The sequence below is a fragment of the Australozyma saopauloensis genome, chromosome 1 (genome assembly GCF_035610405.1).
Source record: "Australozyma saopauloensis chromosome 1, complete sequence".
NCBI classification, from domain to species: domain Eukaryota; kingdom Fungi; phylum Ascomycota; class Pichiomycetes; order Serinales; family Metschnikowiaceae; genus Australozyma; species Australozyma saopauloensis.
Window position 1 is genome coordinate 915,876 of NC_086131.1, and position 27,866 is coordinate 943,741.

General features: G+C 43.9%; 11 protein-coding genes across 11 annotated transcripts; 7 read left to right on the forward strand and 4 right to left on the reverse strand.

The window, feature by feature from the left end:
- Nucleotides 1–597: 597 nt before the first annotated feature.
- On the reverse strand, nucleotides 598–1,998 carry PUMCH_000423 (uncharacterized protein; the record flags this gene model as incomplete). The annotated part of the gene is made up of 1 exon (XM_063019512.1): nucleotides 598–1,998. The coding sequence occupies one exon, from the start codon at nucleotides 1,996–1,998 to the stop codon at nucleotides 598–600; it is 1,401 nt and encodes a 466-aa protein (XP_062875582.1).
- Nucleotides 1,999–2,528: 530 nt separating this feature from the next.
- PUMCH_000424 (uncharacterized protein) lies at nucleotides 2,529–3,539 on the reverse strand (the record flags this gene model as incomplete). The annotated part of the gene is made up of 1 exon (XM_063019513.1): nucleotides 2,529–3,539. The coding sequence occupies one exon, from the start codon at nucleotides 3,537–3,539 to the stop codon at nucleotides 2,529–2,531; it is 1,011 nt and encodes a 336-aa protein (XP_062875583.1).
- Nucleotides 3,540–4,277: 738 nt separating this feature from the next.
- PUMCH_000425 (uncharacterized protein) lies at nucleotides 4,278–5,603 on the forward strand (the record flags this gene model as incomplete). Its single annotated transcript, XM_063019514.1, has 1 exon — nucleotides 4,278–5,603. One exon carries the CDS (start codon nucleotides 4,278–4,280, stop codon nucleotides 5,601–5,603), a length of 1,326 nt encoding a protein of 441 aa, XP_062875584.1.
- A 4,167-nt stretch (nucleotides 5,604–9,770) lies between these two features.
- PUMCH_000426 (uncharacterized protein) lies at nucleotides 9,771–11,426 on the forward strand (the record flags this gene model as incomplete). The annotated part of the gene is made up of 1 exon (XM_063019515.1): nucleotides 9,771–11,426. One exon carries the CDS (start codon nucleotides 9,771–9,773, stop codon nucleotides 11,424–11,426), a length of 1,656 nt encoding a protein of 551 aa, XP_062875585.1.
- Nucleotides 11,427–11,662: 236 nt separating this feature from the next.
- PUMCH_000427 (uncharacterized protein) lies at nucleotides 11,663–14,944 on the reverse strand (the record flags this gene model as incomplete). The annotated part of the gene is made up of 1 exon (XM_063019516.1): nucleotides 11,663–14,944. One exon carries the CDS (start codon nucleotides 14,942–14,944, stop codon nucleotides 11,663–11,665), a length of 3,282 nt encoding a protein of 1,093 aa, XP_062875586.1.
- A 2,485-nt stretch (nucleotides 14,945–17,429) lies between these two features.
- PUMCH_000428 (uncharacterized protein) lies at nucleotides 17,430–18,533 on the forward strand (the record flags this gene model as incomplete). The annotated part of the gene is made up of 1 exon (XM_063019517.1): nucleotides 17,430–18,533. The coding sequence occupies one exon, from the start codon at nucleotides 17,430–17,432 to the stop codon at nucleotides 18,531–18,533; it is 1,104 nt and encodes a 367-aa protein (XP_062875587.1).
- Nucleotides 18,534–19,348: 815 nt separating this feature from the next.
- Nucleotides 19,349–20,584, forward strand: PUMCH_000429 (uncharacterized protein; the record flags this gene model as incomplete). The annotated part of the gene is made up of 1 exon (XM_063019518.1): nucleotides 19,349–20,584. The coding sequence occupies one exon, from the start codon at nucleotides 19,349–19,351 to the stop codon at nucleotides 20,582–20,584; it is 1,236 nt and encodes a 411-aa protein (XP_062875588.1).
- Nucleotides 20,585–21,421: 837 nt separating this feature from the next.
- On the forward strand, nucleotides 21,422–22,993 carry PUMCH_000430 (uncharacterized protein; the record flags this gene model as incomplete). The annotated part of the gene is made up of 1 exon (XM_063019519.1): nucleotides 21,422–22,993. The coding sequence occupies one exon, from the start codon at nucleotides 21,422–21,424 to the stop codon at nucleotides 22,991–22,993; it is 1,572 nt and encodes a 523-aa protein (XP_062875589.1).
- Nucleotides 22,994–23,297: 304 nt separating this feature from the next.
- PUMCH_000431 (uncharacterized protein) lies at nucleotides 23,298–24,266 on the forward strand (the record flags this gene model as incomplete). Its single annotated transcript, XM_063019520.1, has 1 exon — nucleotides 23,298–24,266. One exon carries the CDS (start codon nucleotides 23,298–23,300, stop codon nucleotides 24,264–24,266), a length of 969 nt encoding a protein of 322 aa, XP_062875590.1.
- Nucleotides 24,267–25,107: 841 nt separating this feature from the next.
- PUMCH_000432 (uncharacterized protein) lies at nucleotides 25,108–26,562 on the forward strand (the record flags this gene model as incomplete). Its single annotated transcript, XM_063019521.1, has 1 exon — nucleotides 25,108–26,562. One exon carries the CDS (start codon nucleotides 25,108–25,110, stop codon nucleotides 26,560–26,562), a length of 1,455 nt encoding a protein of 484 aa, XP_062875591.1.
- Nucleotides 26,563–26,789: 227 nt separating this feature from the next.
- On the reverse strand, nucleotides 26,790–26,957 carry PUMCH_000433 (uncharacterized protein; the record flags this gene model as incomplete). Its single annotated transcript, XM_063019522.1, has 1 exon — nucleotides 26,790–26,957. The coding sequence occupies one exon, from the start codon at nucleotides 26,955–26,957 to the stop codon at nucleotides 26,790–26,792; it is 168 nt and encodes a 55-aa protein (XP_062875592.1).
- Between the last annotated feature and the right edge of the window lie 909 nt (nucleotides 26,958–27,866).

Here is a 27,866-nt window from a genome sequence, read left to right on the forward strand (position 1 = left end):
AATCTAAACGATCAAACCAGGGTTAGCCCTACATGCATGAATAACGGCAGAGGTACATAGAGTACTACTCAGGAACCCGTTCAAACCCCACAAAAAACCCTTTGAAGAAGCGAAGATGGGCCTTGAATATTGAATCAAATAGGGCGATTGGTAGCAGGAGATACCTTCTAAAGTTTCATTTTCCACCCTTTTCTTTCTGACGCCCAGATTTTCAAACCATAGAAAAAGTCTTCTGCTTTGCTAAGCCCTTGGAGTTTTCTCAATGTGACATAAGTGAAAAATTCTGTGATTAGCTGTTTCATCTCCGAGTCGGCCATAATGCGCCAAGGCTGCAAACTGCGGGACTAAATGCCGTTCTACGTGCAGGCCTGTTGCACGGAAATCGTTAAAAGGCACAGGCAATATATGACGAAATCCGCGTTTGGCCGGTCTTTATTATGAGCGTTGACAACTATTTTCTGGTAGTAGTGTGGATAAGAAAGCTGAGAGTTGTGATTCTTTAGTAAAAATGTACTCAGTATGCAGATGAGCCAAATACGGGCTTGACAGATGAAATAGAATTAATAATTATAGCAAGATGAATCGGAGAAATAGAAACTAAAGATCACCTGACGCCAAAAGCTCTGCTTCAACTTCCTTGACGCTCTTGATCAAAGTTGTCGCAATGAAATTTGCGTCTTCCTCGGTAATGATAAAAGTCGGAGCGATGGAGACGTGATCGCCAACTACGCCATCTATGGTACCACCGAGGCCCATAGATGTCATGCCATTCTCGAGCGTTTTGGCAGTTACTCTCAATCCCATTTTCATGCTGGCTGCAAAAGGCTCCTTGGTGGCTTTGTTCTTCACAAGCTCGATCGACCAGAAGCCACCGAGTCCTCTAACATCACCGATGATTTTAGTTTCAGAAGCCAACTGAGTGAGCTTCTCACCAATGAGCATTCCCATATCATACATGTTCTGTCTCAAGCCCAATTTGTCAATTTTCTGTTGCACGGCCAAAGCAACCTGACAATTGAAAGAGTGTTGGTGGTAGGTCTGGGCTCCATAGACCATGTTAGATCCATTGACAAAAACATCTCTGACTTTGGGTGAAATGAGGAGCCCGGCAATGGTGACAAAGCCTCCACCCAAGGTCTTGCCGATGGATTGTAAGTCTGGGCCCGAGAAGTCTGGGTAGCTCTCCCAACAGTGCAAGCCTCCTGTAGCGCTGGCACGGCCAGTACCACACATAACCTCGTCCAACCACATCAAGACTCCGTATTTGTCGCAGATCTTGCGGACTCCAGCCAAGTATCCTGGGACAGCTGGGACGGTACCCAAGGAAGAGCCAGATTGAGTCTCTAACAAGAAGGCACCAACACGGTCAGGACCAGCTTTGAGAATGGCGTCTTCGATTTCCTGTAACAACTCTGCCAAATACTCTTCATCTGATTGGCCCTCCTTCTGATATCTGTAAGGGTAACACGGAGACACTTTTGGAGTGATCTCGGCTGGCACGGAGATAGCCTTGAAAGGCATGGCTCTGGTAGACTCACTGAGACCAACGCAACCAATTGTGTATCCGTGATAGGACTGCTTTCTCGACAAAAACACGGTTCTTTGAGGTTGGTTCTTCTCCAACCAATATTGATAGACAGTCTTCATACCATTCTCATTGGTTTCAGAGCCCGAGCATGTAAATAATGCGGCGGAAAAAGCACCCTCAGGGGACTTCTCGATCAAGAACTTAGCCAACTTCTCGGCGTGGTAGTTGGTGATCAGTGCTGGAAAGGTGTAGGTAGACGTCTTAGCAGCGGCCGCAATAGCCTCCACGATATCTTCATCACAATGTCCAAGGGCAACTACTGCAGCGCCGCCCATAGCGTCGAAGATTTCTCTTCTTGTGCCAGTAATAGCATCCTCGATGGTGATGTAGTTTCCCTTACTGGAAACAGCCATTGGAGCGTGGTTGTCCACTGCTCCACTGAAAAGAACTGAGTTTGTTTTTACTGTCATGAAGGATTCGTTTGAAGTATGAACTTTTAGTAGGCACTTATGTTTGTGGTAGATTCTGGTTGGTGTATCTCAACTATCGCCAGAACTAAAAGTAAGGATTGTCAGATCTGCAAAATAAAATGGGCGCAGATTCTCAGCTTTATAGTCGGCGGTTATTAGTTTCTGGGTAGAATAGCCCGTCTCGGGATACTCGTTCCGTTATCAGATGATAGTGAATGGGCCTTCTGTGGATCAATTAGGAAGATCGCGATTTTGCAACCGATAACGATTACCAAATAGGCAGGTGTCAACCGTTTGGCGCGGGTACCTGGGTGGAACAACCTCACGCGATGCGGAATAATTGTCTAATATTGACTCATACAAGATAAAATCGAACGAGGAACGAACCTCCATGAACTTGGAAAAAAAATAAGAATAGCGCAAATTGATTGTGGCTGCGCCAGATGATCAAGTACTCGACAAGATATGTACGACAAAAACGATCTAAAGTGCATTGTAGATTAGAATTATACGATTAAAGGAGTGAGCAATTATTCAAGCTTAAATGAGTGATCTGGACGTTGCTCTGGAAGAACAATACGTCCCTTCAGCTCCATAGTTTTCTTTTGAACCACCTGTAGTAAATGATAGATCAACGAGAGCATAGGCGCCTCCACACCATTCTTCTGTGCGACACGAACAGTGTTTCCAACAATGACCTCGACTTCAATGTAGTTCCCTTTTATTATATCAACGAGCATTGATGGCGCATAATAGACGCCGTCATCTGAGGCTAACATGATATCTGCCACTTCGGTTGGTAAGTCTACCCCATCAGATGCAGCTACCGCATACACCTCCTTCATGGCTGCCCTAACAAGAGTATCATTGCCTCCAAAGATTTCTAAGCGACCCACATCCACACCAGTTAAGGCACAAATAGGGTTCAATGTTGCGTTGTAAACCAACTTTCTCCAACGGGTGAAATTGACGTTCTCATCATAGTAGCAGTGATTTTTGCCATTATGGTAACACTCTATGAAACTCATGGCAGAATCCTTCTGAGCTTGTGTTGCAATGTTTTCATTGTTAAAATAGCCAATGGCCAAAGAATCTTGACTGGTATGCGTGATATCTGCATTGTAATTTGTGGATGAAATCATGGAGACACCGCTCAATACGATGTTACCGGGGTATTTTTCAATGAAAGGCTCACCAATATGTATACCGTTTTGTAGAAGCACAATGGTTGTCTTTTCAGGAGTCACAACAGCATCCACCAAGTCCTCAGTTTTAAAGATATCTGGCGTGTTCTTTGTCGAGACCACCACATAATCAAACGGTCCAAATTTAGCTGCTTCGCTCACTGTTTTTACCACATGAGACGGAGTATACTTCTCGATTTTTCCATAGTCAACGGATTCGATCTTGTATCCCCTCTCTTGAACAATATCATAGTCAGATCTTACTACCACCGTTACTTCGGCCAGCGGGCTGAGGTCCAATGCATATGCAGCCATAACGCCGACGCCTCCAGAACCAACGATAAGAATTTTGTACATTTGTAAATCAATTGCAGAAGTAAACTTGAGTATACCTCTTCAACAGTATTCCAGATTACTACTAGTATAAGTACCCACCTGCACAGCATACAGCTCCCCGATTAGGAAGTTAACGCGTGATCCGCTAGTCACCAAGTACAAACGTCGGGAACAACTCAAAACAGCAGGAGATTTCTGTGGCACTCAAGACGCCTAATTCCGATCCCATGTTCCGCACGATCAATGTCGCTACGTTCCAAACGGTGGAGCTGGACCTGCGGCCTATGCAAGTTCAGGTTCCGATTCTGCGCTTAACCAAATTCCATGGTGCGAGAGCGAGATCGTCCGACGGGTGTTTATCTTGTAGATCGAAAAGGTATGTTCCGCGTTTTATTTAAAATCGGCTCTATGAAATATCTGTGACTAACATACAGAAAGAAATGCGACGAGGTCCATCCTTCTTGTACAAGATGTAAACGTACCGGTGAGGCATGTAAATGGCCCGATAAGAAGAAAAACAAGTCAAAATTCAAAGGCAAGCATGAAATAAAACTGGAGGTAGTTCTGGGTCACGCAGATAGTCTGTGCGAACCAAATGAAACTGTAGCTGTAGTGACGCAAGATCAAGAGATCGAGGAGAAGAATACTGAAAATGAGACCAATATTGATGCATGCAATGATTCGGACTTCGTTTTCGATTTCAATGGGCCTGTCGTAGAGGATCTCCAAGGCTTCAAGGATGACCTTGCTCTATTTCAAATGGAATTGGATGAGCAGAGACCAGACCAACCAAACAATTTGCTGGAAAACGATGAACTACAGGAATTCTTAATGCCACTGAATCTTGACCAAAACATGGGATTGCGTTGCGTTGCCGATCTCGATGCCGAGGGTATCGTCTTTTTCGAATACTACAGGACAACCTACTGTAATTTCGTCTCTATTGGCTTGAAGTCACTGAATTACTTCAACAAAACATTTATTGGACTCGCAAATGTATGCACAGGTGTTGCCTATGCAGTAACAGCTTGGGGAGGGTTCTATTTGGAATTACAGAAGCCCAGGTGTGATTTCACTCGCCCATGGACATACATGCAGAAGGCGGCCAAGGCAATGTGTGACGAAATGGGCTCAGAATTGAAACCAAGCAGCAAAGAGCAACTTCTTTCTCTATTCGGTTTCTATCTCATTTTCATTGGTATTGAGGTGTGCACTGGGGACATCCGGAATTGGCGTGGTCTCATGAATCAGTGCAAAGATCTAATACACTCCTATGGAGGCCCGATTTCGTTAAGCCATGCTTTTGAAGATAGCAACGATATTAAATGGCTCCTCTCAAATTTCTGCTTCCATGATATTTTATCATCGCACACTCTTACAGTTGGGACAACATTTCCAATGTCAGAATATGAGACAGTAGTGTCCCCCAACCTGTCCTACGGCATAGATCCGCTACATGGAATTGTAAGTCCTGTATATCTCATTTTCGGCCACATTGGCAACAGTAAAGCCAGATTAGGGAGTCTTTGGGAAGTGGTGACTGAAAAGGTAGCTAATAATGACCCACAAGGTGATATTTTGCGGGAGCAGTACTACGAGGAGGTTGAAAGAGTGACAGCAGAGATAAAGGGTAAAATTGATACCTGTCACCCTTCAGATACTCACTTGGAATTGTTAGGAAATGATCCGAAAGCCCGCGAAATCCATACAGCTCTCTTTCAGCTCTACATTTTTGCAAGCAGAATCCAATTAGGCACTTCTATTCAGAAGTTGCCACAATGTGCACTCAGTCAGCAGCACCTACTTTTGCAGTCATTTAAACTACTAGACATGCTATTGGTTACCCCAGTCAAGGTAGCGCTTTCACTACTGATATTAGTTTGTGGGGTCCTATGTTGCAATGAAAGGGACCGGCTGCGAATGACCACAATGTTTCGAATGCATCTGAAACAATACGAAATTGGCAACTTACAACGAATCGAAGAGACAGTTCTTGAAGCATGGCAATTGAGCCCCGAGGGAAATACTTGTCTTGATTGGGCTGATCTTGTCAGAGATAAGAGTTGGCATCTCTATGTCGGTTAGGACCGAAAAGCATTGTTACGTCATTATTGTGGGTCGGTTTTCATTGTGCAGGACTGGAATTCGCGGTTCCCCATTGCTTAGATCACGCAAACCTTTAAGAGCGTCACATTTCTCTCAAGCCACGTTTGAAGCCACGTTTGAAACCACGTTTTTGAAACTTGAGTCATTGCACAGCGTGACTGGTCTTGTTTCCCCGGAATCTTTCTGAAAGTAATATATAAGTGCTCGAATTGCTTGGTCAGGACTACAAACTAACCAAATCTCGCAACACACACAAAGATATTCTAATCACTGTCGAACAATCTTGATCAATACTCTCCCAATACAATTGAACAAAAAGAATTTTTAAAGTCACTTACCATCATGTCTGAAGAATTCGCTGAAGACAATTATTCCATCACTAAGGAGCCACCGTTGATTGCAAAGCCTGAGTTGGTTTTCAAAAACTTCGCTAAGACCTACCCTACACCTCCTCACAACACCTACCAGAGTTTAGTATCTTGTTTTGGTGAGTTTTTTGGTCTCTGTGGTATGATCCCATGTTGCTGTTGTAAGAACCCATACAGCACCGTCAGCCAGGGTGAGGTTGGCTTGATTCAAACTTTTGGTGCCTTATCTAGAACAGTTGAGCCTGGAATTGCGTACGTGAACATTTTGTCTGAAGACTTGACTAAGGTCAACGTCAAAGTCAATACCAGAGAGCTTCCTCCTCAGTCGTGCTTTACCAGAGACAACTTATCTGTTCTGATTACCTCTGTCGTTTACTACAATATCATTGATCCCCAAAAGGCCATCTTTTCGATCTCTGACATTGATCGTGCTATCATTGAGAGAACACAAAACACTATGCGTGACGTTATTGGTGGCCGTGTCTTACAAGATGTGGTGGAAAAGAGAGATGAGATTGCCAGAGGAATCGAGAATATTATCCTGAAGACTGCAGCTGAGTGGGGTGTCAACGTGGAAGCAATCTTGATCAAGGATTTGACGTTGCCAGTCAGTGTGCAAGATTCTTTCGCCAAGGCTGCTGAAGCCAAGAGAATTGGTGAGGCTAAGATTATCAACGCCAAGGCTGAAGTTGAGAGTGCTAAACAGATGAGAAAGGCCTCTGACATCTTATCTTCTCCTGCTGCTTTGCAAATCAGATACTTGGAAGCTTTACAAGCCATGAGTAGAAACTCTGGCACAAAGGTTATTTTCATGCCAAGTGCTGATTCTATTGAGAAGATTGTCCATTCACGGGGTCCTAATCAAAATTCTGGAGCTCGTCCCTCCACAATTGAGGAGGAGCACGCTGTTCCTGATGAAAACCAACGTAAGATTCAAGAGCACTTTCTGATGCAAGAGGCTCTCAGAGACTAGGTTTGAATGCCCTGGTTTATTTTGATTCCAATTCATGGATCAATCTATGAAGTTTCATTTTCGTTTATGAGTCTTCACCTAACTTATTATCCTCAAAGACCATACACCTTATCACGTCGACTCAAGTATTCCTATCTCAATTACCGTCGCGATTCACCCACACTCCATTCAATTCCAATACAATGGAGCACTCTGGTGAATCAGCTTGACATTTTTACGAATTTTCAATAAACATATGTGTGGCGCAAGACGAAACTCAAATTCCCAGCACCCATTGTATCAACAGAGTAAGGTCTTCTATAGTGTGGATGCAATGAACGTCAGGAATTAGTCTTTAGATGAAGATGGCTTTCATGGAATAGGATGAATGAGTTCCATAAACACTATCGCTCAGTGTAACTTGATGACTAGAAACACTTCGTCATGGAATTTGCAGTCCGCTTTTGATTGTTGTCGTGAAGCTGTGCCATCGACAAGCAATTTGATGTGTTTCGATCGCTGAGGTACCTCGGAGGCTTTAAGTTCAAGGTCAGGCCGAGTAAGAAGTAATGGACACACCCAATTGCATGAAACTTTTCCAAAATGGTGTGCTAGTATCTCTCTTAGTCCTCATGGGTCCAGATTTTTACATTCAATTCATTGTTACTCATATCTTTCATGTGTAGTTTTGCTTGGCTTCAAATTTCTGAAATCCTCCAATAAGCGCGCTGATTCCATCTTTGACGGCGTAAACAACCATTGTTCTTGAAACTTATCTTCTTTCGATCATTGAGCAAAGCCCAACTGAAGTGGCAGGACAACGTTGAAGGAGATTGTCAGCGCCTGAAAATTTTGAATGGGGGGGGCGCTGGCTCAAGAGCGGAGGGATAAACGAGATTGCCAGAAAGATTCAAAACAATAAGTCAAAACATTCCGATTTCTCTACTAGTTCTGAGAGCTTTGAAAGAACAATTGGGAATATTAAGCACACGTACAGCATGCACGCTGTGTTATACCTGAGCTGTTGCCTGTAAGATTGAATGTGGCCTTCTTTCAAATTAGCACGGGCCGCTTGGAGCATTCTTTTAGCATACGAGTCACCAGTATACAGAATTGGAAATTCAATCTATCAAAATTTCCGCAGAATAGCTGGTCGATTAACTTAGGATTGGTTAAACAGGAAGGCCGTGCCGTTGACTCGTATTGTTCCGGATTAGTCGCTCTTTAAACTGAGCCGATATAAAGTATACAATTAAAAGGAAAAGTGGTAGACAGAGATTAAGGTTTCCGCGTAAGTATCGAAAAATTCGTCAAAAACTGCGCCAGGGCTTGAATACGATCGTAAGAGTATTGCTTAAAGTATGCCTCTACCCCAAGCTGTCAACGAGGCATGGTGTATACTCAGATGAAATCTGCTTGAGCCAAGATGCGGTTCTACGCCAGAATCATTGATATGCTGGGGTTGCCAAAATTGCGTCCTGTTTGATTCTTCAGCTCCGTCCAGCTCGTGTCTCTCTTGAAATGAGTCCAGAAATGCGGGAGCTCATGTGTATTCTTGAATTCTACTATATTTAATGTGACGACTGAGTCCTGGCACGACGCCAGAGGTCTCCTTATGGCTTGAGTCTTTTAGTAGTTTTCTTGCAATGGCCCCAAATAAACACCCCATTAATAATGTGAGATAGCTAGATCAAGTGAATAGAGATACTTTATCTAATAAGTTGTTTTAAGTAGCTGTAAATTTGTCTACTTTCCCAAAGAGTATGTAAATTTGGGAATTACTAGTAATTTTTAAGGGCACATCTGGCATTCGAACTAATAGATTTCTTGATAAATTATACTAGAAATTCAAATCCAATTATTGGACTATTACGTTTAGTACAGAAATATTTTGATAGCAGAGATATGCTGAATTCATTATTCTTGTTGCAAGTACAATAAATCCTGAACCCTTGCTAATTGAGGGCTCTGTATAGAGAACGACTTGTATTCAGGCTAGAGTTGATAGCAGGCGAAAAGCCATGAATAGCATACATACACAAGGCACATTTGGGATAGTCATCAGCTCGCTAGGAATAATTGCAGCGAAGTTTTATAAACGTGCAATTCTAGTCTTAAAGGTAGAATGCAGTTTCTATGTATCCTCCTGGGGAGTCTGGGAGTGAACCACATGGCACAATTAATTCAGGAAAATAGGACTCAATATTGCTGAAATCTGCATAAAAGAATAACAAACACTGTGTTCTATTTGGCTGCCAAATAATCGAAACAAACCGCATGAACTTGCAAAGTGATGTTATCCTATTGGCAAATACTGAAACCCAAACACCACAAAACAGAAGCAGACCTTCGATTGAACCTAACCATTTTGAAATCAGAATGCGTTTGACTTTAAACTGATATTCATTAATTTGATCGAATTTATACCGAATCTAGATTCAACTAGTAGGGACTTGTCTTCGTTGCAGTCAATCCTGCCTACCCGATTTTAATTTATATGAATAAAATCTGGTCACATCAATTGTGACAAAAGATTAAGAACACTCAACCCGAATCCATCAATAATTATTCATTCTGAAGTTCCTGTTCCAGGGTTCATTCTATGAGGTAAAACTACACAGTGGACCTGCATCAAGAGATTCAACATGAGACTCCTACTACCTATTCTCCATAAATAGCCTAGACGTAGTGTAGTTTGGTGGGTCAATCGTGCTTGCATTTTCAAGACAATTACAATCATCAATTAGCAAACATCCGCTTCGTCTAATTGGTGGATTACTGCATTTCGGCCATTCGTATACCCTAGCCCCTGTCAGCATAGAAACAATGGAAACGCAATTCAATTGGTTCCAACCCATGGCCAACGAGCCTCTACCTCAAAGACCCGATCTAGCGCCCCCGCCTGTGTCATTTGGCTTCAACTCAACCACTACATCGCCCAAGGCGTCGGACAATAGGGGTATTTCAGGCAATTCGTCTACTGGCAATCTATCCCTATTGCTGGACGAACACCAGGGGATTTCTCTTTCGCTCACAGCGAAAGATTTGACGCTTCAAGAGCTGAAGACTTATATGAGATGGTATCTGGATATCTTAGCAAGGACGAACCTGCGGACGATTACCCTCAACGATGTGTATCAGTTTCTCAGCAATTTCAAGATTAGTCATGCAATCAAAGAGGCCATCAATCGTATATTCTACAAAATCACACATCTGATCAACATTGGGGAGTTCTTTGCCCTTCTTCGTGTCATCTCCCATTCGCTACAGGGACAAAGCCCGTCCAGAGCATTGATTAGAGTTCAGACTGCTGTTCCAGTTCCTCCGTCTATTCTATGGAAGAAACGTCAGAAGGACGACAATGACTCCGAAGATGACGTGCCGGTACAACATGAACCTCAGGTCCAGGAATCTAATGATCCATTGGATATTGATCTGTTCACCCAATTCATGCTAACAGGTCAGAGACCAGGCGACAAACCACAAAAGAAGAAGAGACTGAAGAAGCTCAAGACTGTAAAGTTCTCCGATGAAGTGGAGACTAACTATACAGAGGAGTATGTTCCCTCGCCAGCACCCCAGAATCCTGGAGAACTTGACTACTCACTATCTATGGATCAACTATTGTCTCGCATGAACTCGAACAAATCTTCCAACAACCTCGCGGTTCCGGAAACAAGCAATAGGCCACTTTCATCGCCAGACCCCGAAGAGAAACAAATTCTTCAAGATATGGAGCCACAAATGAATCATTTCCAGAATCTACATTCCGTTGATACTATCCTGGTTGATGGTGTGCCCTCCAACATCCATTTACAGGCAAATTCAGACTTCTGTCTGCCACGAAACATGCTGCCGCAACCGCCCCTACTTAAACCGAATATGACCGGACCTGCCCAGATGGCACAAATGGGATTCTACAATGGAGTCAAACTTGGTGACGCAGACTACAAGTACAATGACCCTACCCTTGAGGGGGCGCAAAGAATGGCCCGATTATTTGCTCCTGATCAGGATCAGACTCCGAAAGTGTCTCTCGAATCATTCACATCTCAGATGACAGGAAATCAACCCCAAAATATGAATTCTCCAACTGTAACAAGGATGCGTTCCATGTCTCAACCAAGTCCAATGCATTTCAGTCCTCCTGCAAGTGAGCATACGGGCAGATTTTTATCGCCAGACCCAATTAGCACCGGTGCTCGTACTGGTGAATTTAGATCAGCCTCCCTGTCTCCAGCCCCTCCAGTTCCTCCGAGAGCTTCCCCAAGTTTGCAAGGCAGGCCTGTTCCTCCACCTCCCAGATCAAGAAAAACTTCTCTTTCTACGCTTCAGCAAGTTCCACCTCCACTACCTGCCAAGATTCCTAACGATGAATTCTATCAAAACTCAGAAAACTCAAGTACAACCAATATTTTAGATGACTTGAAAGCTTTACAAGAAGAAGTCGATAAAATTCGTGATCTAACAGGAGGCTTTTAATCCACCTTGCACGCTGGTTTTGCAAGGGGTTCATGAATCTAGTTCAATTTCATTGAAGCTATTGTGCATCAACGATATGATTCCCGAGGCCACTGTTTCCAATTTAGTTTATACACTTTTTCCTCCATTATCAGGACAAGACAGAATTGGAATAAAGATAAAAATAACGAATACATTCAATAAGACAGTATATAGAAAGAAAGAATTTGTAGACCAAAAAGCCTTGTTAATGTACATTAATTACCTTCGTTCATCTCGTTTGCTTTCTTCATCGTGGCAATCTTAACCAATGGCGCCAAAGAGGCAACGTTATCGCTTTCTAAGATGAATCGATCTTGCAATAACTGCAGAGCGTTTGCTCTCTTTTGTGGTTCCACTTGTAAACAGAGAGCCAAAAATTTCTTCATCTCGTAACTGAGAGCTTGAGGTTCTTTCAAAGTTGGGGTTCCGTTTGTGGCAATTAAATAAAGGGCTCTGAGAGGAGTTTCATTGAGATAAGGAGGTTCGCCTTCAATCATTTCAATAGCCATGATACCAAGGGACCATATGTCGACCTTAGGGCCGTACTCCTTCCTAGAAACGACTTCTGGAGCCATCCAGTATGGTGTTCCCACCATGGTAGTTCTTTTCAAATTCAACTCATTAATTTGGGCACAGAAGCCGAAATCTGTCATCTTAATATTTCCCTCAGTGTTGAGCAAGATATTGTCAGACTTTATATCCCTGTGAATCACACCCTTGCTATGCAAGAACTGCAAACCCTTGAGAGTTTCGCGACAAACGGCTCCAATTTGGCCTTCTGTCATAACACTGTGTGTTACAATCTCTGTCAATGAGCCACCTTCCATGTACTCCATAACAACCCATAACTCCCCTTTCAAGAGATAAGAATCGATAAAATTGACAATGTTAGGATGTTTACTGTCCTTCATAACCAAAATCTCGTTAATGATTAACTCTTTCTTGGGTTGCTCCTCGAGATTCATTTGTTTGATAGCCACAACTCCATCGGTAAGGACAGATCTAGCGATGTAGACACCTCCCGAAGCACCTTGACCAATTTTTTGAAGATTGGTGTAATATTCCTTAGGATTGCCTGGAGTACAAATCAGCTGTAATTTTGCCACGATTTGAAGGTGCTTGCGTTTCTTGTCTTCACGCTTTTTCTGTGCGAGAAGAGCTGCGACTTTTGGATCTCTAGTTGGTTGATTCTTTGGGTCAACAGACTTGTGCGTCGATTCTTCGGGCTGCTTCTGTTTATCTATGTCTTGCTTTGTCTTAGAATCAATTAGAGGCGAAGATTGAACCAGGGAACTCTGCGCGTTATTGGAAGAAGGTGGAGGAGGGGGAGGAGGTCTGTGAGACTTGAACTCGCTGCTACTGAATTTAGCAACTCCACTGATGGGAGCAGTAGTTGCACCCTTGGGTTGTTTGTGAGCCTTTGTTGTAAGAGAACTGCTGTGGGAGCGCGATTTAGGAATGCTGGCCGTTGGAGGTGGGCCGCTAGGTCTAAATAACGAGTGGCTTGGACCATTTCTATCCTCCCTTTTGATTGAGTTCTTCTTTACTTTGATGGAATGACCATCATCCGCATTTCTTGAAGATGATCTATCCAAACCAGGTGTGCTTGGGGGTTTAGGAGCTGGCCTACTAGGAATGTACTGTTTTTCGACTGTGGGTCCAGTTTTTGGAGTGCTCACTGTTTGTCCGCCATGAAGGGAAGGAGTCATCGGAGGATGCGAGATTGGTGTTGAAAGAGGAGATCCGCTATCATTTAGTTCAAAGCTGCCTGAAATAGTTGGAGTTGAAGGAGGAGTAGAATGCGGAAGCGAGCTGGCTGAAGTATTAAAGCGACTAGCTGTCTGGGCAGAATTACCTTGTTGTTGATATTGTGTTTGCTTGAATTTTTTGAATGCATTGTCATCAGCATTTTCATTAGAATCTTGATAGAAAGCAACGATGTCCATCACGGCTTGAGGGTGTTGTTCTTGCTCTTTTCTGGAAATACCGCTTGCACTCAATAGTCTTTCCCATTCAATAGGTAAACCAGTGTAAAGGCCGTCCAGATCAACGCCAACGTGTGCAACGTGCTTGGCATTAAATGGAGTACTGATTTTCATATTGAGTTCTGGAGAGGCAGGATTTCCAGAACTCGAGGAGCTCTTGGATTTACCGAACATCGAGGTGAAAACGCCTTTAACTCGGCTGCTTTTCTTGCCATTCGACGACTTCAAAATTGGAGAGAATTTTCCGGTATTCATATTTGAAGAGGGACTCATTTGAAAGACGTTTCTTTGCTGCGACGTTGGGGTCACCGCGGCCATCTGAGGTCTCGGAGGCAGAAATATGTCTTCAGTAGCAGACGTGGCAACGAAAGGCCTTGTGGGATTTCGAACTACAGTCAGAGTAGAAGCTGCACGCCTTCCTTCAAAACCACCAAATGACGGATCCAAATTATGGATGCTCAAACCACCTAGCGGAGCTTCCAAAGCGGTAGAATGGCTTATGTCCATGTCCCTGTTGAAATCGGCACTAAGATCGTCATTGGTACGGCCTTTTTCTGAATCTGTTTGTTCATTTCTTTTACTGAGCTCAGAAGGACTTGCTGATGATACCAGGAAAGCAGATCCACGCTCATTTGAATTGAGATATTGATCTAGCTCGATAGAGTTATGTGTCTCGGCAAGAGGCTTACCAGGGTCTAGGACCGGCTTGTATGACGCAATTTCAGGAGTTGTGAGATAGGGACTATTCGAAAGCGCCACTTTTCCGTTTAGAAGGTCACCTCGCACAGGCACCTCAAACGATTCTGGATCAGTGGGTGAGGGAAGGTCAGACTGCCCATATGGCACCTCAACTTCCTGCAAAAGGCTTTTTGAAGATGTACTAGAAGGTACATCAGAACTCAATACTTTGGCCTTTGCCGTTACCTCTGTTTCGTCAGATGAGAGATGAGTATCTTCAACAGGATGGGTTTCACCTTGCGTAGGCTTAGCGGGAAGTTCGACATCCGATTTGAATGTAGACAAAGACACTTCGACAACGCCATCATCTGAGTCGTGTGATTGAATCTTTACAACATCCTTTTCGGGAACTGAGGCAGGGGGAGAAGGAGAAGAAGAAGAAAGAGGAGGAGAAGAGGGGGCGTCCTCGCCAGCGACGTGAGCAGGACTCTCTTCGGCCAACTCGGTGAAATTATATGTGCCTGGCATCCTGGGGAGAGGACTGGCAGAACTGTTTAGCTGTGGATCGATATCGATCTTAGGCGAATGGAGAATCGGGTCAAACGCAGGATTCTCGAACGCATTTTCGAAGGCCTTTTCGAGGGTGAACACAGGCAGATGAGGAGACAAGGCCGGGTCGGGCTTCATATCAGCGAGAGTGGGTTTCTTCTTGGTTACCTCATCATTTTGAGAGGAAGTTGGCTCGACTTCAAGGGCTACGTCAGCAGGAGTTTTTGACGTGTCCACCAGCTTCGTCACGTTCTCCACGACGGGAGATGTATCAGGAATTGACATGGCTCAAAAAAGTAGAGGGGTTGATATTGGAAAAAAGGTAAGGAACGGATATGGTTTAAACGGATGTTGAGGACGCGGAAAACGCGCAAGCGGAGCACAATGGTACTGTTTGAATTGAGCCGCACGAGAGGAAGTAGTGGCCGCCAGGAAGAGCCTTCGAAGGGTGTGTTGTAGAATAGGATAGTGTTAAAGAAAACCCACACGCACTCGGGCACCTGTTGGTATTGGACTTGGGAGTGCAGCAGAAGTTCTGCACATAGCCGATCCCGACCGTTATATGCAATAGCTGATCCTGAGCCCCGGACAAACGAAAAGGAAAAGAGGATGGGATTTGGCGAGGGTTTCGTGGTTCTTGATTTTGCTCGAAAGTTTGGAGGACGGTTGACAGCGTTATGGCACTCTGTTGACGTTTCCTTCAAAGAAGCTTTTTCTTTCCTGCAGGAGGCCTCCTATCACGGGGGTTCGAAAAAAACCTAAACGCAGAAGAATAGGCAGGTTAGTGGAAATTGTTGCATGATGAAAGCGTTGGAGTGTCAACGACCGCTAAAAGTTGTTCCGTGAATATCTTCGGCGTTGGTTCAAGAATTTGATGTTATTTATTTTTTGTTTTTTGCGTTTCGCTTTTTTTATTTCATTCTATGTTTATTCTTGTGTTGCGATTAGCATTCGCTTTGATTTGACCAGGAATTAAGTGGTCTCGGCCAACCACCTCAGAGTAAGTCGTGGCTTTAAGAGCTATATGGTTTAAGCGCCAACGACTCCTATGAGAAATTCTGTGACTTTGTGGTGCGTTGATTGAAAATTAAATTTCTTAAATGCTCCGTTTTGCCTCACTGTATTCCACCTTGCGAACAGTTCATCAAGCTAATTCTCAACCAAGAAATAAGACAGAGACATGTACTTCAAATCATCTTACGGTTGCGGCCATATCAAGTGGAAAATACTGTTTCCCGTCCGATCAACGTTAGTCAAGCCACTTAGAGCCACACTGAGTAATGCAGTGGGAGACCATGTGTGAAATTGTGGTGCTGCAATCTTTTTTGTAATTGATATTTTTGTGGGATCCTTTTTGTGGTTTTGATCTCTGAGTGTGTCTGGAGAACCTTAGTTGCACCGATCAAGGATTGTCAAACTCACTATTCCTAACTTGAACACAGAGAAATTCAAATCGCTGCATTGAATCAAATTGTTCAAACTTTTTTATCTATCATTCACATTCATTGGTTTACTCAATTTTCCTTTTCACCAGATTTTATTGACAAGCCGGCACACTAGCCCTCCCGGCCAATTGCGACCTCTAAATTCCAGTGAACACATCCAAACGGAACCGAGACTTCTATACATAATATTCGTATGTTTGACATTGATTTATTAGGATAACATCGCGTATTGCTTCACGGCTTTCCTCTGTACGCGCTTCAATGATCCTTCTCCCTTCATCCCGAATTTTCACTAACCACAGATACCATAATGGCTGATCAAAAACAAGTAGTTACCCCATCTCACAGCTTGTTGAACGACAAGGTATGTACCTCCCTCTGATCTGGTGGATTGTTTTAATCTTGTTCATGTTGAATAGAGATTCTTTCGATTGAGCTTGGACTTGTAGTCTGCTCGAATGTTAGGTGCACAAGTCTATGTAAAGGCTAGTATGACAAAAATGCTTTATATTGATGAGATGTATGAGTTTCTATCTTTTGTGGCTTTTTTTCTCTTGGTGTGACCTTGTACTGTTGAACTAGCAGTTAGAGACTCACCCTTTCTTACATGAAAGTGACCTGAACAAAAAAAAATCTCATCAAAAGTGATGCGCGCTTTCACTTCTCCTGGGGATCTTCACTCCTAGCTATTTCATACACTGCCCCCTCATCATTTAGTTGCAAACTCATGTTCGAAAGAGAACACAACAATTGATATACTAACTCACAGTGGGACGTCGTTTTGTCAAACACCTTGATCAAGACCGGTTTGGGTTTGGGTGGTGGTGTTCTTGCCTCCATCTTGTTTTTCAAAAGAAGAGCCTTCCCAGTCTGGATTGGCGTTGGCTTCGGCTTGGGCAGAGGTTACTCCGAGGGTGATGCCATCTTTAGAGCCGATCACGGTATTAGAACTTACAAGGCCTAAACAACATACATACAGTCTAAATATACTTCACCGTTATGATTTATTCTAGGCTCTCTGTCAATTGTATATGACATACATTGGAACGAATGACGCGTATCGCACATGATAAATCACATCTATATTTAAATTGATGAAGCTAATCGACATTATCATTGGATGGCGACAGTTTGAGGCTTGTTTCAGTTTGGCCAACTGGGCTGCATGTAGTTACTTCTGAAACCTGGGTGCAAATGTATTTAAAGATGCACCTTTGCACGGTCGACGTTTTTTTTTCCTCTCAGGATCTCATATTATTGTTTGTTTATCTGATTGATTTTCAATCATTGGTGATTTTTGCTGTAGTTGTATCCGTAGACATCAAATGTATTCATATCCTAAGTACGGTAGTAAAGGTACAAGCTCCAGTTCTGGCTCTACTGGGGCTCAAAAGTCCAGAGAGAGAAAGGTTGCTCCTCAAGTAGTTGTCAAGACAGAGGATCCAGGGGCACCATTTCGTAAAGCTTCCTCATATGAAATGGACTATTCGAATCACTATATTCACACAGGGCATTATCCGACCCAGGTGATTAGAAATGTAAATTTTCAGACTGATGGCTATCCTAAATTACAAAAATTGAAAGATTTGAAGGAGGCTCAAGTGGAACGTCATGCTACGAAACCATTTGGCGCAAAAGTACAGACTGACCAGATGATTTCTGTACTTAACAAGTGGGCTTCTCAAGGACTTCAATTTGATGTGATTATGATCGGCGCGTTAGTGGAAAATCAATTTATAGTCGAGATTCTCAACCTGTTGCCTTTGTTCAAATTGTGCGCTAAGCCAGGCTTTGTCTTCATTTGGGCTACGACTGCCAACATCAAGCAGTTGACTACGTTGCTTAACGGCGAGAGATGGAACAAGAAGTTCCGTCGCTCTGAAGAGTTGGTCTTCGTACCCGTTGATGACACCAGCGAGTATTTTAAACCAGGAGTCAATGACGGGTCTCACAGAGGTGAAGGTAACGGCAACAACGAGTCACTCTTGGGCAGAAAACAGTGGCATTGTTGGATGTGCATCACCGGAACGGCGCGTAGAAGCACAGATACCGATCTCATTCACTGCAATGTAGATACAGACTTGCAAATTGAGCCACAGGGTGGAGCTCGGGTAAATCATAACGATGCTGTTCCAGAAACGTTCTACAAAGTTGTCGAGAATTTCTCTAATTCGACCAGGAGATTACATATCGTGCCTTGTCACACTGGCTACAAACACCCGGTTAGAGTGCGTCCTGGATGGGTAGTCATGCTGCCTGATGTTATACTTGATAATTTCGACATTGAGGCGTATGAGCAAGAACTTCACTCCAAGTCCTATGTCAAATTTCGGAACACCTCAATGAATGGGCACCAAAAGCTGGTTCCTCAGTACTTGGTTGCGCAGACATCCGAAATCGAAACCTTGAGACCCAAAAGTCCCAACTAAGTGCCAGTGTCGACACAGAGAATCAGATAAACAAGAGCACAAATTGATAATACAAACTACAATAAAAGGTTTTAACATAAATATCACAAGTGAAGACGAAACACTGAATGTTAGTATTGAATGCAAAATGTGGTTTCAGATATAAAGTTGGATATAGGTAAGTTATCAGCATCATTTTCTCTGAGTGAGCTGAGTTAGTTTATCATCAGATACACATGTTTAAACATACTCTTAGAATTGCAAAGCAGATAGAATCTGATATACAAAAGTGTAGTGGTACTCAATCGAGCACAATTTTTCACTGTAATATTCGCTTTCTCGGGTCGGGTAACCCTCAAGCTCCGCCCGGCATTTCACGGGTGCCCTCAGGACATATTCACCAAATTTGGTCTCGGAGTCAACAGATATATGCCGCCATAGAATTTGCAGTCCTATTCAATTCTCCATGGATATTATTCCAGTCAATGTTCAAGGAGTTGTCATAAACAAGATTCTTCTGATTCGCTACCATATCTTTGAAACCGACTACAGAGAAAAAAATAAATAAAATCGATGTTTTGGCCTCGGTAAATCTTCTATCGCCAAAAACCGCAACGCGTATTCTTTTTGTTAATTTGCAGAATCCGCTAATACCCCTAACGTTCCTACCCCGGCTTACGTTCACGGCTCCGATGATTTACTAACGAAGCACCTGCACACAGGCACTACCCCAGTCCCGTCATTACCCCGGAGGGGCCATATATATAAAGGCTTGAATTTCCACTAGGTGCCCAATATCTTGAGCAGACTGTCTCACTATAACCTAGACACATTACATGACCATGCCTGAAAAAATCACTGTCAAATCTCCCATCGTCGAGATGGATGGTGACGAGATGACCAGAATTATTTGGCAATTCATCAAGGACAAGCTCATCTTCCCATACCTTAACATTGACTTGAAATACTATGACTTGGGAATGGAGTACAGAGACCAGACCGACGATAAGGTCACCACTGATGCTGCCGAGGCCATTTTGAAGTACGGTGTTGGTGTTAAATGCGCTACCATCACTCCAGATGAGGCCAGAGTCAAGGAGTTCAACTTGAAGAAGATGTGGTTGTCTCCAAATGGAACCTTGAGAAACATCTTGGGTGGTACTGTGTTCCGTGAGCCTATTGTCATCGACAACATCCCTAGAATTGTGCCTCAATGGGAGAAGCCTATTATCATTGGAAGACATGCTTTTGGAGACCAATACAAGGCTACCGATCTTGTTGTTCCTCTGGCCGGTAAGTTGTCGCTTGTTTTCCAACCAGATGATGGTTCTGCCGCTCAAGAGTTCCCTGTCTACCACTACGATGCCCCTGGTGTTGCATTGGCCATGTACAACACAGACGAGTCCATCACGGCTTTCGCCGAGTCCTCGTTCAACATGGCCTTGGACAGAAAGATGAACTTGTTCTCTTCTACCAAAAACACCATCTTGAAGAAGTACGACGGAAGATTCAAGGACATCTTCGAAGATCTTTACGAGACCAAATTCAAGGCCAAGTTCGATGCAGCAGGTATCTGGTACGAGCATCGTTTGATCGACGACATGGTCGCTCAGATGTTGAAGTCTAAAGGTGGTTACATCATCGCAATGAAGAACTACGACGGTGACGTGCAGTCTGATATCGTCGCTCAAGGTTTCGGTTCCTTGGGTCTTATGACTTCTGTTCTCATGACTCCTGACGGAAAAGCTTTCGAAGCCGAAGCCGCCCACGGTACCGTCACCAGACATTACAGACAACATCAACAGGGTAAGGAGACCTCAACAAACTCCATTGCATCTATTTTCGCATGGACCAGAGGTATCATCCAAAGAGGTAAGTTGGATAACACCCCAGAGGTTGTTCAGTTCGGTGAAGCTTTGGAAACCGCCGTCATTGACACCGTTTCCAAGGACAGCATCATGACCAAGGATTTGGCATTGGCACAAGGACGTACTGACAGAGCATCGTATGTCACCACCGAGGAATTCATTGACGCAATTCAAGCCCGTTTGAACAAGAACTTGAACTGGTAAGCTGATCCCAGATAACTACGATACACAGGTGTAAAAAAAAACAGGATCCTGCCAAGAAGGTTTCATGGCCTCAATATCCACTTTAGTTCTTATTTATTTGGATCTTGTCCAGGTAAATAGGCTTGCAATTGACGGTCTGATTTTAGTCGACTATGCCGAGATAGTGAGTTATTACTTATAGAAAACATATTCCTATGAATTGTGTGTAGCCGTAAATTTAGATTTGCATTGAGGTGCGCCATAAAAAACGATCAACTCAACAGGCCCGAATGTGAACAATGCAAATCTGCGAGAGTTAGAAGAGAATAGTCCAACAATTCTCTATTCAGAAGTTAATCGAGAAATGGTGTAGAAAATAGCTGAACAAGTATTTCCCCTCGAACAACTCATTGGAATCCTGATCAAAATTGGAGAGGAACAGACGTACCTAAGTCTATATTAGGTTTCGAGTTGATACGGTACTTGCAATATTACCTTCAAGGCCTTTCCTTTTCAGCAGACACATTCAACATTGTGAATGAAATTAGACCTTGGAGATAAGTCATTTTCATTCTAAATAAATGCGTATAAAGGTTGTTGTGTTCCCAAGTCTAAATCATTCCTGGTCAATGCAATACTGGCCTCACAATGCCACTGCACCATGCTTGCATTAGCAATTCGAAATGAATAAATTTCAGCAGAAATTCAAAGTTTTAAATAAATTCTATACGGCGCGAAGCAGAGTCTATTATTTCCCAATTCATACATATCTTGTCTCCATTCTCTTGAGGATCAAAATGCAGGCTCAAATTTCAACTACACAATCGACAATCTCTTCCAACACATCTTCCCCATATAATGAATGTTGGCTCGATTCTCAATGGCGACTCGCCTTCCGAAGACACCAAATTTGAAAACCAGGGGGACTCAATCAGACCCGTTCCCCCACCCATGGTACAAAAGCATTCAATCACCAACTTACTAAACGACTCCCCCGCAACTGCTGAAGGTCTGGGAAAACAAGAATCGGACGAAGACAAATCTTTCCAGGATGATGACGAAGATGTCGACAGTGCAGCTGAGATGATTGACCGGGAATTGGAAATTCAGTCACAGATGGAAAAGGAACAACAAGATAAGAAGATAGCGACGGCAGAGTCCAAGGCATCAGAAACAAAGCAACCAGTTGCTGGTGAGAATCTGCTTCCGAAAAGTAGAAAGAGTCTTCTGCCCAAGTCTCAAAAACCACCGCTGCCTAAGAATGGTAGCTCCAAATCGAACAATGTCAAACGAGAGAAACCACACTCGCCTCGAAACAAGTCTCACTCTCAGAATGAGTCTAAAGCAAGCTTGGTTCTGAGCGAAATCAATCGCTTGAATGAGCTCAAGAAGACAAAATGGAAACCCAAGAGATACTCTGAACCTCCCATTTGGGCCCAGCAGTACATGTCTCCGTCGCAACAGGAAAAGCTACCCTTCAGCAGTCAGAGACCAGTAAGCTCACTGGGAAATGTCAAGCCTGTATTTGATCGTGGATCTATGCAATCTGGTGATCTCGAGTGTCTGATAACGGGGGTGATTCCGCCACAATCCACGGTGAGAACAATAGCAGAGTGGATCTACGCCAACTTTGTAGAAATCTCGGTGGAAAACCGCCAGTATGTTGAGCTCGAATTGAAATTCGGAACATTGATGGATAAAACTTCTGGGCGCCGTCTTGCGATAGGTGTGTCCTCGGAGTGCATTTTTACCGATACATCTGCCATTAACTTTGAACTGAGCGTTCACGAGGCTGGATGGAAAGAAATAAAGACGTTCATGGATGAACTAGAAAAACAGTACCAGGAAGAGAATCGTCGTGACCCAACGAAGCCCCGGAAAAAGTTCGCAGTAACGGAAACAGACAATATCGACTACTTCTACAGTTGTGGAGAGCGTAATGAAAAACCTCAGAAAATCCGTATTACGAAAGATCAACTTCTTACTCCACCACGCTATACTGGAATTGAGAAGAAGCGTCTCTCTGACATCCACATATTCAATCCCTCCAGTATGTTTGACTTCCGTCTTTCGCTCAACCTAGAAATGCCAATTCCAGAGGGAAGTGTTGAACCCACCATGAAAAACAACAAAATAGCTCTCCAAAGAGGTAAAAAGCGTACCTCCTTCACTCATTCATCGACGGTGACCAGATTTGATTTCACAGAGGTATTTGTCCCAAAGCCTTCAAGGAACAAGGCAGGCAAAGCGGTAGCATCAAACGAGACGTCATATGAGCTTGAATTAGAACTCGATACTTTTCTGATTTTCCGTGGCTTTGACAAGGTCAGGGATGGGCTGGACTCCATCCGCTTTGAAGAGCTTGTGGAGGTGTTCTTGAATAATGCCCGTTGTTGCAATAATCGGGTAACGAAATTTGCATCAAAATAGTCAATATACGTCTCGTAATTCTTGCGCCTTATCATTGAATTCTATTAATTGTATTTGTGTGTCTTTTGGTATACAGAGACAACTGAATGAGACACCAATCTTCTAAACTAAGAGAGACACAAAATGCCCTAAGTTATTTCTTGATCTTAAATCGGAGAAAAATGAATTCTTTTTTCTTGTCTGGACGCTGCAAATCCCCGCGTCATTGACTATTTAGGCTGATGTAATTTTTCACGTCCTTGAATACTACGCGCTCACGCACAAGTGTTAATTAACCAACTGTCCTTCTATCATACCCAATTGCATGTCGTGGCCTGTGATTGCTGCATCAATCCTCAGTACGCTTCTAGCGTTATTGTATGGAACAGTTCTTATATTTTCTCATCTACCACGAGTGCCCACTCCATCTGAGGGGAAGTATAAAACTAACAATGGTGAAGGTGCTGTGAACGATCTACCACCTCGAGGCTCCTCTAGAAAAAGCAAAGCAGACGACTCTTCTCTTGAATTGACCGTAGTGGTGCCTTCTTATAACGAGACTGGTCGCTTAGGTAAAATGCTTGAAGAGTCTGTAGCATACTTGGAAGATCATCACAAAGGTGACTACGAGATTCTCATTGTAGATGATGGCAGCAAAGATCACACTGATGAGTTTGCATTGCTGGAGGCTACTCGGTTGGGCCTCCCACCCCATGTGGTGAAGGTAGTTCTGCTCTCTAAGAATAGAGGTAAAGGTGGGGCTGTCACCCATGGCATTCTACATGGAAGCGGCAAGTATCTTCTTTTTGCTGATGCTGATGGTGCTACGCGTTTCAGCGACATGGAGAAATTGCTACTGTTTGTGAAACTGGAGAAAGGCCCTGTGGTAGCGATCGGGTCTCGTGCTCACATGGTGAATACAGACGCAGTGGTGAAGAGGCTGTTGATCCGGAACTTTTTGATGTACGGTCTTCATGCCTTGGTGTATACCTTTGGTATTAGAAATATTCAGGACACTCAGTGTGGGTTCAAGATGTTCAACCAAGAGGCCGCCCGGATGATATTTCCTCACATGCATACAGAGAGATGGATTTTCGACGTTGAAGTTTTGTTGTTGGGAGGACTTCAAAATATCACAATTAGAGAGGTCCCTGTGAATTGGCAGGAGATTGATGGCTCCAAGGTGGACTTGGCCAGGGACCTGATCCAGATGGCCATTGACTTGGTGGTGACCCGGATGGCGTATCTTATGGGAATTTACAAACTCGATGAATGTGGCCGCAAGAGTGGGTAGGTATTTTTACTATATTGAAATGGACAAACATCAGGATCATGGATTGTATCATGTCTTTTAACTATTGAGATCAATAGATGCCAGAAGTCTCATAAACGAGGGACAACCTTTTTTGAGTAATACAAAGAATCACTTGGTGTAACTGCGCAAAACCCTTCAATCTGACATCTCTGAGACACATAAATATTTATTTGTCCCAACCATTTCCATTCCGATACATGAGTTTTCAATGAGCCATAAGAACTGATGTAGTACCATTCACATTCAATAAAACTGAAAATCAAAAATTAAAAACAGTGAGTATACAAACAAAAGTCTATCATCAGTCCTTACAACTATTTCAAGCCAAAAAATAAAAATCTCCCTATGGCACGGAGTACTAGACGGACTTCCATCCCACCACCCACAATCCCCCCATAAAGAAACAAAAATTGAATTTTGGCAAACAAACAAATACGATTTTCTACATTCATTGATAAGCGCCTAATTTCCAAAAAGTTTCTCAACCACGGCAACCTCAACAAGGTCACATATTTTGCAGCCAGTCAATAACCACCACCGGCCCTCGCACTACAGAAACCCACGTCTAGACACTGTCAACACACATTGACGCCACCAAAATGGAAACGTCCAAACGCAACGTCCAAACCAAGAATTATTTATATATTTCCCACTTCCCGGGATACCGCTTTGTTAGCCGGAGCAGGCAGCCCCGGTAGACACACTCCTAGGGGTGCCCGGAGTCAATCGGCGCGGCGTCTGTATACCCAACCCTCATCTGTACCAGTCAAGTAAGCAGTACTTCCCAGCTACTTCTGCAAAAGAAACATCTCTAGTCGTCATGTTGAGAGCCAACGTCAGACAATTCCTCAGATTCAACTCCTCCAAGGCCGGCCACTACGACGCCGTCGTCATCGGTGGTGGTCCCGGTGGTTACGTCCATGCCATCAAGTTGGCCCAACTCAACTACAAGGTTGCATGTATCGAGTCCCGTGGCTCTTTGGGTGGTACCTGTCTTAACGTCGGATGTATCCCATCCAAGGCTTTGTTGAACAACACCCACTTGTACCATCAAATCAAGCACGACTCTGCTCAAAGAGGTATCGAGATCGGTGGAGACGTGAACATCAACGTGTCCAAGTTGCAGGCCGCCAAGGAGAAGGCCGTCGTTGGATTGACTTCCGGTATCGAGATGCTTTTCAAGAAGAACGGTGTCACCTACTTGAAGGGTAAGGGTTCTTTTGTCGATGACAAGACCCTTAAGGTTGAGGGCCTTGATGGCTCCGACTACCAGGTCACCGCCGACAACATCACCATTGCCACTGGTTCCGAGCCAACCCCATTCCCAGGTATTGAAATCGACGAGGAGAGAATTGTCTCTTCCACCGGTGCCTTGGCCTTGAAGGAGGTTCCAAAGAAGATGGCCATCATTGGTGGTGGTATCATCGGTTTGGAGATGGCCTCTGTCTGGTCCAGATTGGGCTCTGAGGTCACTATTCTCGAGTTCTCCGACGCCATTGGTGCCGGTATGGACGCCGAGGTTGCTAAGACCACCCAAAAGTTGTTGGCCAAGCAAGGCTTGAAGTTCAAGTGTGGCACCAAGGTCACCAGCGGTGTCAGAGAGGGTGACATCGTCAAGGTCGGTCTTGAGGATGTTAAGTCCGGTAAGACCTCCGACATCGAGGCTGACGTTTTGTTGGTCGCCATCGGTAGAAGACCATACACCAAGGGCTTGAACCACGAGGCTGTTGGTTTGGAGCAAGATGACAGAGGAAGATTGGTCATCGACTCCCAATTCAGAACCGCCAAGCCTCACATCAGAGTTATTGGTGATGTTACTTTCGGTGCCATGTTGGCTCACAAGGCCGAGGAGGAGGGTATCGCTGCCGCCGAGTACATGAAGCACGGCCACGGTCACGTCAACTACGGTAACATTCCATCTGTCATGTACACCCACCCTGAGGTCGCTTGGGTTGGTGCTTCCGAGCAACAATTGAAGGCTGACGGTATCAAGTACAACGTTGGTAAGTTCCCATTCATCGCCAACTCCAGAGCTAAGACCAACCTCGACACCGATGGTTTCGTCAAGTTCCTTGCTGACTCCGAGACCCAAAGAATCTTGGGTGTCCACATCATTGGTCCTAACGCCGGTGAGATGATCGCTGAGGGTGTTTTGGCCATCGAGTATGGTGCTTCCACCGAGGACGTTGCCAGAACTTGCCACGCTCACCCAACTTTGGCTGAGGCCTTCAAGGAGGCTGCTTTGGCCACTTTCGACAAGCCAATTAACTTCTAAGGTCAGTTCTTATCTCCGTGAAGTCACATCTACAAATCTAAGCATGAAGCTATTCAAGTATCAATTTTTTTTAGCCGTGGATTAAAATACATAAAATATAGTGCTAGTGTCTCCTGTAAGAGTCGGGTCAAGCTTCGAGCTTATTACCAGCAATTGACTGTGGTGCACTGTGACAGGAACTAGCCATTGAGCCCCTCGTCAGACCTCAATGGATTTAAGGGGCACTACTACCGAGTCGTGATGATGTAAACAGCATGGATTATACCTGGAATGTATCCCAAAATTGTCAAAAGGATGTTCAACAAGAATGCGCCGGAACATCCGGTCTCTAGGAACACTCCCAATGGTGGAAGGATGATGGCAATGATGATTTTAATGATGTCTCCGCAAGTCATAGTGTAGGAATATGTGTTGTAAAAATATTAGAGAATTGATTTTGGTGACCGATTCGCGTTCTTTTATAGCCGCCGGTTTCACTATCCATGATCTGATCTGGTCAACCCTGGTTGCTTTGGCATCTACCGTTTGCTACCCACTTGTACAGGAGAGGTTAGGAGAGCTTCAATGGGCCGGCAATACATACTCAAGAAAGTCGAATTTTGACACAGCCAAATTTCTCAGAAGCCATGACGATGGTTTGGTTCCCATTTTTTGAACCGAATCGTCTATTTGTTCTTCGTGGATGGACATTTACCATGGCTGTGCCGCATCGTGATGGTTGCAAATTCCTGCGTACAAGGGTAATCACTGGGCAATTGAGACAAGTCTCCAAAAATAACAATGGTGGTAGATAAACTATCGTGCCTGAACGGGTAGGAGCTCGCGGATAAATTCTTGTTCAGTGTGGGGTTGGCCTTGGCTGGCCAAACCTAAGATGTATCAGTGACGCAAGTGACTACTAGGCCACTAGATATCTGAGGGGGGCATGGATGTACTCAGATACACTTTTAGTCTGAGGGACAGACGGAAATTTTCTAAAAAGGTGTATAGATCTGTGTAAGGGATATTGAATTTCGTAGAATTGAGTCGAGTTGTAGGCTATGAAACCATCACTTGTGGAGTGGATACTCAGATCAAGTATGGAGTCTAAGATCATTTACATAGTCACACTTTTATTACTGGGTTATAGCTGTTAGAGCAGGAGATTGCGAGTAGTACAAATATTTGAAACAGTAATGAGAGCCCAAGGCTTATTGAGAGGCCAACGAAGAGGGAATCAATCTATGAAAATGAATGTGATTATGAAACGATAGACGTCCAAAATATATCAAAGCTATAAATACTTCGGGAGTTAGAACTCCTTG